The sequence below is a fragment of the Apteryx rowi genome, unplaced genomic scaffold (assembly GCF_003343035.1).
Source record: "Apteryx rowi isolate R43461 unplaced genomic scaffold, aptRow1 scaffold_80, whole genome shotgun sequence".
In the NCBI taxonomy this organism is placed as follows: domain Eukaryota; kingdom Metazoa; phylum Chordata; class Aves; order Apterygiformes; family Apterygidae; genus Apteryx; species Apteryx rowi.
Window position 1 is genome coordinate 1,739,130 of NW_020451094.1, and position 10,225 is coordinate 1,749,354.

The 10,225-nt window shown below is 37.6% G+C and overlaps 1 protein-coding gene across 2 annotated transcripts in view; it reads right to left on the minus strand.

Moving 5' to 3' along the window:
- Positions 1-10,160, minus strand: part of UCHL5 (ubiquitin C-terminal hydrolase L5) — an 18,329-nt gene extending 8,169 nt beyond the window's left edge. Inside the window, exons 1-3 of one of the 2 annotated variants that reach the window (XM_026089151.1) lie at positions 9,964-10,160; positions 8,930-8,993; positions 7,070-7,175 (exon numbers count right to left, since the gene is read on the minus strand). In XM_026089151.1, the coding sequence (XP_025944936.1) occupies positions 7,070-7,175; positions 8,930-8,993; positions 9,964-10,045 (252 nt within the window). In that variant the 5' untranslated portion in view covers positions 10,046-10,160. Of the gene's footprint in view, positions 1-3,208; positions 3,293-7,069; positions 7,176-8,929; positions 8,994-9,963 lie in introns of those variants that run through there. The other variant, XM_026089152.1, reaches the window with a different exon arrangement.
- Between the last annotated feature and the right edge of the window lie 65 nt (positions 10,161-10,225).

The following is a 10,225-nucleotide window of genomic DNA, read 5'->3' on the forward strand; positions in this document are numbered from 1 at the left end:
GAAGAGGAATTCTCATGTCAAAGACCTTCTACTATTTTAGTTCCTGCAAGGTATAGGATGTTACTCATCTGAGTCTGTCACTTCATGAGTCAAAAGTAAATCAGGCACTGAAAGACTGCATTGCATTCCTCTACTGAACTTTTTTATTAAGTTACTGACATACAAACTTAACCTCTTCCTCTTGCAAGATGATACTCAGTTTTGCATAGGCAACTGAATTGATTTAGAGCTGTTTCATGAAAAAAGTGGAATTATACTCCTGGAATTGTCCTTAACTACGCAAATGTCAGTAAAGRGAGACTAATTTCCCCAATATTTACTAAACTGTGTCCACTCAATACATAGACAGCTGTAGTACAGGTGATAAAACTAGGCAGAAAATGAGCATCCCATTCTTTGCTTTTCTTTGACCTCATTGCCCTTTGCATTGCTATTCCTGCTCCAGAAACAGCCTCAGACATCACCCACTTCTTTACATCTTTTGTGAGATTCAACTACGCTAATACTGTATGTCATATCAGATGCTGGGGGGGAGGTTTATACTTCAGTAACACTTGGTGTTCTCAGTTCAAATCACATCCCTACACTCCAGATGACAAAGAAATAATAAAACACTTAAGAAAAGCCCAATTTATTTGACTTAAAATGTCATCAAGAGAGTCAGTGATACATGCAGAATATATATTACAGCGACTGAAACCTCACAGACTGCAGGTACGCAAGCTAAAGGCTAGAGTTCATGCAATTATGAAATAAAGGACAGGGAAGGAAGATCCATCGAGGGCAGTGAAATAATAAACAGTAGCAAAAAAGTTAAATACCACAGTCTAATAGAATGACAAAATTTAAAAGAATTAATGCTATAACATAGGAAAGAAAACCAAGAACTAAAGGCTCTCTAAGATACGATTGGGGAATGATATCACAGACAGTAGTAAAAGTAGTACTAAGATGAAAGCAGAAAGATCCCAAGTGGACTACAGTGAGCTAACCTGAAGCAGTGGTTGCAAATGTTGTATTAATTAAGCTGACAGAGAAAGGAAAAAGAAGGTAGTATTAACAGGAGAGAGACCTGTGGCAAAAAGTATGATATTAGAATGAAGGGACACCATAGTGAACTTCAGCTGCAAAAGTGATAGCTAATATAGGACATTAAAGGGAGAGAGAACACTGTAATAAACAATTCTTTATGAAAAATAAAGATGGGTGGAATGATCAGTGCTCTGACAGAGCACTAACCCAATAATGAATTCAAAAAAGTGAAGAGAAATTAAAAGAGAGAGGTTTTGAGTCTAGAGGCGATACCAGCACAGGAACTGAAACAGCTATATACCAGAGTTTGCAATAACAGCAAAAACAGGAGGAAAACTGAAACTCAGCATGGAATTTGTAGTCTCATCAAATATCTGCCTTTCAGTATAAATATATTTTTTATTCCAACTACAGTATAGAAGTAGTCTGTTTAAATGCACAAGAACCAAGTTAAACCAATTATCTTATCTTATTCCTAGAAAACAATGTGCAACAAATGTGGATCAGTGGTCCCCAGCTGATGAAATGGAAATAYGTTACAGACCTATGAACACTTTTCATGAAGTGTGAGATTGAAGGTAAGGAAAAGCAAGCAGGAATAGTCCTGTAGCTGAAGAAAAGGAGGTGCAGCAGGTGGTAGGTGCAAGAAGACAATGTTTTCCTGGGTCTAGATGATGTGAGAGAAGTACCAAGAAGGAAGGAGGAGGTACCTAGCAGAGGTTTCTGGGCAGGGTGAAGAGTGCAGAGCAAGGAGGAGGCAATTGCAGCACCAAATGTGGATGAGTGCAAGATTTATTACATGGGCCTTATATCCTATCAATGCACAGAGCCAGTCCAGCACTGCTATACACCCAAGCTAATGAATTGCTTTAGAGAGACAGGGGTCAGGATACCCATTCACCTTAACTTCCAACATATCTCTGTTACTTAAGGTGCCTCAGCATTAGCAGAAAACACATTTTCTGCATTTAGACAGTATTATAATATATGCAGTTTGTCCCAGAAGGATTCTTTTTGGCCTAATATTTTGACTCGAAGAAACTTGGGAGGATTTTCTGTATTTGTTCAGAAATCTCAACACTTGCCCATACGTTTCTGTCTGGGAAGTCCCAGACAGATATTTGGCTGATCAATATTTACAATCCCAGCTTAAAGCAGGTACCCGCATTTGAAAAATTTCTGCTACTGAAACTACAAGGTGCACTTAATACCTGAAATAAAACAACACTACATATATACTAGTTGTTGAAGCCAGACATGGAAAAAAACCCAAGAAAATTGCCATGTTGCCAAGTGAAACTTAGCTTAAAAACAAAATAAAACAAAAGGCAACATAGCATGGAACCACTTGATTAGACTACTCTGTCATATTTTCCTGTTAAGAGTCACAAATTCAAAGCAGGTACCTTTTCCTAATAATCTAAACTGAGTTTCTGAACCAGCTTAAGGTTGAGGCACCAAACACAGCACAGAAGTCCTTGATTTACATCTTCCAATCTTCCATTCTATTATTTTTGTTAAAAAAAAAAAAAAAAAAAAAAGCATGCGCTCTGGATGGCCCTCAGCATTAGGGCAAAGTTCTAAAATTTGGATATACGGTCTAATTTAATGTTATGGAATCTGAAAATCTCAACAAGATTGCTTTTTAAATCAACAGAAGCATTGGAAATGTTGAAAAAAATACAAATAATGAGCTCCCATTAGTGACACAAAGACAGCCATAAACCAATTTTTTGTTGTTAACAGTATCATTAACTAGATCTTGCTTCTGAAGGCATGTAGCTTTTATTTGCAATTAATGAAGCTAATGTTCTATTATCACAATTGTAATCTTCTGTCATCGCACTGCAGCATAAAAATCAATACATGGCACAAAATAAAGGCACGATACTAATACTTCAGTAACAAAATCTGAAAGGGCTACTATAAAAAAGAAAAACTGATGGAAACACCCAAAGTCTGCAGTAACGGCATTCTTTTTTCCTCAAGAGATGTTTCTACTTCTGCAATGATCAGCACAGAATACAGCTGTTCAAAACAGAGCTGAGGATTGCCGAATACATTGAGTGGTTCAATCATGTAACCACTGTGTGTAAAAATAACAGTAAGGGCCTACTTAAGCAACACAGAAATTAGGAAATTCAGAGTTAAGGCTGAAATTGTATCCTTAACTCACCTCATTGTGCCTAGGTATCCTAGCTCAAAGGGTATGTAAGATCATCCAGAGTTCTGTGGCCTCAAATAGAGGACCATATCATACCTAGGCATAACAGGGAGGCCAAATTTAACATGAGTGCACATAAAACTGACCATAAAAAAAAAAAAAAAAAACCACCACTTTAATATGCATGCATATTAGACTTTAAAATTTAGCTTTCCCCCCACCCAATATACTCATGATTTAATCTTGAATAAGATTGAGTTGCCATTTAAAATTCAGCTAAAACATTGCTATGAAAGTGGGTATTAGTAAAATGTGAACATGCACAAGCTTCTTATAAAAGACTGTGCGTGTTTCCTAATGCAAATTTAACATTATTTTGCAAGATACACTGTTTCAAAGTTGTGACCTTTTATACCTGGCTAAAGCTTCCAAATAAATAAACAAACAAACAGAATTTCAAAATGTAAAATGTAATTAAACATGAACAGAAATAGAGCTATGCTGTTGATATCATTGTTTATTTCCCATACTGAATTGCTACTATGTATGTAACACCTACTTAGTCTTGCTCATAGAAGATTCAGAACAACATTTTAAAACTTCTCTGCACTAAAACAGATTATACTAGATCTGTTCAGATGGTAACATTTTTAAAGGAAAAAAAATGTACAGGAATAAAAAGATAGAGTCAAATAGACTTCTTGATGTTATTAGTGCTCCATGTTTGAATATACAGACCAATAATCTTAAATGTTTGCTACACAACTGTTTTACTGTAGACTTTCCACCTTGTCGCAAATTTTGCTATCCCAAGCCAGAAATCTATTTGCTCTGTGATTCCATGCTACAAGTGAACATAAGATTATTCTATTCATCACTATTGTTTTAAAAAATTAGGAATAGCACAGTTTTGTAAGATTTAGGCAGTGTGAATAAATTCAACTTTTGTATCTCCGTATTATTTATTTTTTAGAAAAAAAAGGTCTTGACAAATCATCTGAAAAAGATCATTGAAAGATAACAAACCCCCGCCTCCTCAAAGCCACCATACAACTGGACTTGAACATGTGGAGGGGAAAATACACAAGAAAGGGACATGAGCCCAGTTGCATGATAGTTTTGGGGGAGCTGCTTTTACAATAGAATTATTTGATATCAATGCTTGTCTTCCTTTGGGCTGCTGGGTGATTTAGCAGGATTCACAGACCATGGTTGCAAGAAATGCAGCAAGCGCAGCACTGTCACAAAGAGGTCCCCATTACCCCTCACTTACCTTTTACCAGCTTTGGCTGGTACTGACTCAGCGAACCAATACATCTCATGYGGCAAGAGACCAACCCAGAAAAGACACAGAAAATCTACAGAAAACTGCTGGCTGATGAGCTGAATTGGCTCGTGGCAGTTTAATGAGCATCTGAACCATCGCAAGAGAGGAACAGAACTGTGCAGTCAAAAGGAAAAGCAGGTTGAGAGGACCAAGACCTTCTACTCTCATCAGCAGCAAATCATCAGCTCAACCATTTGCTTGAGAAAATACAGCCTTAGAAAACAGTATTAGTACTCACAAAATAGCTTGTCAGGTCGGATCTCTAACAAAGGCTAACTTCTCCCAAAGTGAAAGTGACCACAGCTAAATACGTATTACAAATCCCCCCAAAATATAAAMCCAATTTCTTTCATTGGTCTCTTGATTTTTATTTTTCATTTTCCTGTGACTATTCCAGTACTTATTCAGTCACAATACCTCAGCCCAGGCAAAGCCGATATGACAAGAAACCCATGCATACACGTATCTACATCAAAAGTTTTATTTTGCTAAGCCACTGCGCTTGACTAACAGACAAAACTAAAACATCAAAAAGATATTCCAAATTTAAATTCTTTGCAGGTTACTTCTGAAATATATATTCCAAGCCACCAAGTGGCATAACTAGATGCTACTATTTTAAAATAGTGAGCATTTTTGTTAACTGCTTTCCACACTGGAAAATTAGCAAGTTCTCAGATTCGCTCCAGCACAGTCGGCCTCCTTAAAGAGCAGCAGATGAAGGATGGGGAAGATCAGAAAGCTSCTTCATCTCCGAAGGCAAATAGAAATTTAATATTTTCAGTCTTCAGAAGACAGTAAAATATGAATGCTTCAAAGAATGCTACAATATAACACAGACTTATTATTGTTAGCCTTTAGTTTTCTAGTACTTTTGTTAGCAAGTTTAATGCTATGCAAATTTTGCAATTTATATTCTGTAATTCCGACTAAGCTCAAAAAAGCTCATCTTAGCTACTTGCTTTTAGACACAGTGCCATGCTGCAGAAGGAAAGTGGAGGTGTGGGGGGGAAAGCAAACAAAGTGGAGCAAACAGACAAATGCTTTCAAATTTTTCAGAGGCCACAAGAATGGCTATTCATGGAGAACCTCACCTAGTCACAAGAAACAAGACAAATGAAATCCCTCAAACAAGGGTAAATCTTTAATCTGAAAATCTCCCTAGGTTCAAATCAGAGTTATTTCTTCCTGCCAGGTAATTACCCTTTGAGAGTTATATTAAGGATTTTCCCTGAGGTTCTTTCTGTCAAGGCAATTCTATAGCCACAGCCTATCGATCATTAACAGTGTGTTTGATTAGGTAGAAAGCATAACCTAATACAACAGCACCCACGAGACTAATCAACCTACAAAGATGCTAGGTAAACTACTGCTGATCATTGCGTCATAACAGTGACAGACACTACTTAGCAGAACTCAAGAGCTGCAGCAAGGGAAGAATAAAGAAAATGGTATTAGAAAAGACCAGGGAATAAAGTCATCCAGAAGAGCACGAAACACTAAGGAACAGGATTATAAAAGAATCAAATGAAAGATAATTATCTGCACAACAGAAGCACATCTACAGAGTATCCAGGAGAGCTAAGGATATACCTAACGCTTCCATTGTTTTCCACATTTCTATTTTTATCTAGAAATGCACAGAAACTTTTTTATATCTTGAAATTTACATACAAAGCACTTTTTGGTTTGTGGAAAAAGCAGTCTATGTGTGAGACTTCTTAAAAACCTAATGATTTGCCCTTTGATGTGAATGCTTTGTAGCTTTCTAATTAAAAGGTACAGGGATATCTTTTTTGTTTAAACTACTATGCTTATCACTGTTTGAGAAGCAGGTCTTCAAAAATAAACACACACACACACTTCTACTTTTATTCAGATTAATTTTTCTTGCTTTTCTTGCCTGCAAACAAAAATACTGCGCAGAGCAGCCTGTCAAAGCTAACATAGAATTTCAGTACTATTCTGCATTTAATGAAACATGGTGGATTACATTAGCATAAACAACTTTTAATTATTTAAATGAGAAATGCAAGTTTATATTGGAAATTACAGAAAAGTTGTTTAGTAAGTTTCTAGACCAAAATGGTCTAGAAAGTCTTAAAATATTATCCCACTTGAGTCATACTGACCTGACTACAGAGCATTTGAGAAATGAGAGAAAACAACTGTTCTGAAGTAAACATCTCTTCCTATAATATTTGTTGAAAGTGGTTTCAAAACACAGTTTGCTCATTCTGCTTAAAACAAAACATTTACTAAATAATTCTTTATGGCACAGAAGAGTTACTTATTCTTATTTATTCTTCGGCTCTCTCCTAAGAGTTTTACCATTCTATGCATGATGAAATTTTTTTCCCGACTTAACAGATCAGATATGCTTTGCTAATCGTCTTCTAATACACAGTTCCTATTCTCTCAGAATTTGTTAAAGTAATTCCACCTTGTAAAATATTCATCTTTGTGTAAGTTTTAACAAAATCTAGTTTATATTTCAGTATTAAAAGCTGTTTCATGATCTAAGAAAAATATTGAGCTTGCCATACCTGTTTAGCAAAAAATATTGTATCCAGTCTTGAATCCTGAACAACAGAGCCTGCTGGTTCTTCTCCAGGCTGCCATTTGAAGAGGAAAATCAACCCATGTACTGGCCTGAAAAATAAAATCAGTAGGAAGAAAAGAAAAAAAAAAAACAAAAACCACACACACAAAAAACCCAACACTGTATTGATGAAAAATAATCAAAGCCAGAAATCTCTACTATAATTTAATTGTATCCTGGAACAGTAATTCAGTTAATTATTTCTTTCTAAACATCAGGAACCTGTACTGAAATTTGCAGACAGGATCTTTTAGTTAAGAAGAACATACTTCAGACTTCTTTCCATACATGCCAAACAATCCCAATTTGAATAAGTGTTTAGTTAGTAATTTTCCTAAGTCTGGACTGGTCTTACTGGTCATTGTAACTATTATAGTGTATGACACCCTTGTGAATTTGTCAGTAACAAATAAATAGCTATCAAAATCTTTGCCAATTATACATAAGATCAGGAATTAAACTTTTGGTACTCCTTCTAGGCATAAATGAAATATTCAAAGATAAAAGGAGCTTCTTGTGAAACTTCACATTTTGAGTTATCACTCTAAGTAGTAAGAGAAATCCATTTTTCTCCTATACTAAAACCTTGCCTTGCTATTCAGACTGCACGTCTGCACAGAAAATAGCTTTCTCTTATTCTATGTTGTATTTGGTATTCCAGGAAACAAATCCTATAGAAAACTTCAGCAGCATTAAAGCAAAAACTTGTTCATCATAGCAATCTGAATTCAAAGTCAGCTCAACAAGGATGCCACAAAAGGTTTACAGTACTGCATAAGAAAGTTTTCAAAAGCTCTGACCAGAAGTCTCAGACATCTCCTTCAACAATGGGTCCCTTGAGGAATCTGAGAAATGCTAAGAACTAATATATCCTTTTACATCTTACTGTTTAACTTAAGATATTAGATATGTGTCTGGGAAGGAAGGAAGCTGGCCACCATTCAAGACTACAAAGATGTACATCTTACAGTATGAGCAAGCTAAGCTATACCTTTGTGAACAACATAGGTAATGTTCTGATGAAGAACCATATGAAGCATATTGCAGGTAGCAACTAAACCACTGCTAAAGCAACACTTTTGCTATTCAGGTACAACTTGTCAAATATCTTCAGTCAGACAAAAGTTCTAAAATCACATCTTCTCTACTAATTGCTACAACTTCTGAAAGCGCAACTATACAAGTGTAGGATATCTGCACAGGAACAGAGTATGGCCTAAGTTAGGTGGCATTTTCCTCTTAAAATCTTATATGTGAACATGGGTAACATTTAATGCATCATGGATAGAATGGCAAGAGAATTAATATTGGCTAATGAGGGCAGAATTGTTCCATATGATATCAGTCACTGTCAGTTATGACAAGAATATTTAACTTCATACATACACTGAGGTGGTTCTACAGGAAAGACAGGTTACAAAAGTGCATAACTACAGTAAGTAATTTAAGGCAACAGATGAAATACTTTATGCAAGGAAGAAGGAAGGTAAAGAAAAAAAAAAAGGAAGAGAAGTAAAGCAATTTGTCAAAGGATATAGCACAAGCCAACGACAAAACCATTAGAAATCTATTTCCATGTTCTAGCTGCTATTATTGCCACTTCCCATAAACAGAGAAGCTAGTTCAAGTACAAAGTCATCAATAAAAGGTCATTTAATTGCCAGGTACTGGATTAAATCGACATCCTAACAAGCTTCCTTGGAAACTGAAAAAACGTTACCATGAGTTTAGTACATATTTTTAGCGAGTTCAAAAAGATTTAGATTTAAAAAAAAAGTGTAGATTAGAAAAGAAAGTGGCTTACTTCAATTTTTCAAAGTTCTCTGGTTCCAAACTCCATATTTCTTCAACTTGTGCTCCTCTGCAACCTGAGCAAGGAAAGATACAGGTTTCTACAACTACCCCATTTAAAAAAGAACACAACCAGTAAGAAGAGACACACAAACAAAACTGCAGTAATTGTTACAACTTATATGTTCAGCTCAGAATAAAGTCTATTTACAAGTTTTCCTGTATCTTCATTTAAAAAAGCACTGGTCAAGAGAAATTATTACAGGAGTTTCCTCTGTGTATGATAAAATTCTCTTTGTAATGCAACTGTATTAAAAAGAAAAAAAAGAGCAGAAGAGATTAACGTATCTTTCATCCCCTCTCATTTCCTGAGAAGAAGAAAATGCACAGTTGAAATAAGACTTAAAAGACATTTTCAGCTAGTCTAAAGCAGAACTTGAAACACCATGTACCTCTAGACAAAGACAAATTTTGCCATGGTAGCACATGGAGAATATTGTAAACAATACACTCAAGCAAGACATTAGCATAAGGCGAAGTCTGTAAAAGTTCAGACATGTACTACGTAGAAGATTAAACTATTAGTCAAACAGAATCACAAAAGAAGAGCTGGGCCTGGGCTTCGCTTGTGAGCTATAAAGACATGCCAGAAATTATAAATCAACATAACACAGAATAAAATCATTTTGCTCCTTTGGCCAAAAGCCTGCGTAGATACATCTGTTCTTACACCCACGTATTCACAATACTGTCAGTTACATTAGAAGCAAGTGAACGTCTCCTAACTCCCAAAGCAGCCCCTCGCAGGATATCCAACCTGCTGCCACGCTCACTGCCTGCTCCCTAGAGGTCCTCTTTCCCGGAGACTCAGAAATTCAGTCAACTGCCACACGACCCAAAGGTGGCTCCGGCCCTTGGCAAACGCGGGCGTCCTCCCGCATACGACACGCGTCCGTTAAGGCATATGCCCGGTCCCCCCTCCCCCGGGMAAGGAGCCCCGGCCCCGCCGCGGCCTCAGGGCGCCGCCRCCGCCCCCTCCTCCCTCACCGAAGCCCTTGATGAGCTCGGTGAAGACGCCCGGGTCGCTCTCCATGAGGCACCACTCGCCGGCGCTGCTGCCTCCCGCCATGGCGGCGGCCGCGGACTCCCAGGCGCGGCCGCTGCCGCCGGCCGGCTACGCTGCGAGGCGCAGGCACGCCGCTCCCTTCCCGGCAGCCCGCGCGGCCCACGCTGCCGCTGTCATCTCTATGGTGAGGCGCGGGGCGGGGCAGGAAGCGCCCGCGGCGACTGCATCCGGGGCAGCGACGGG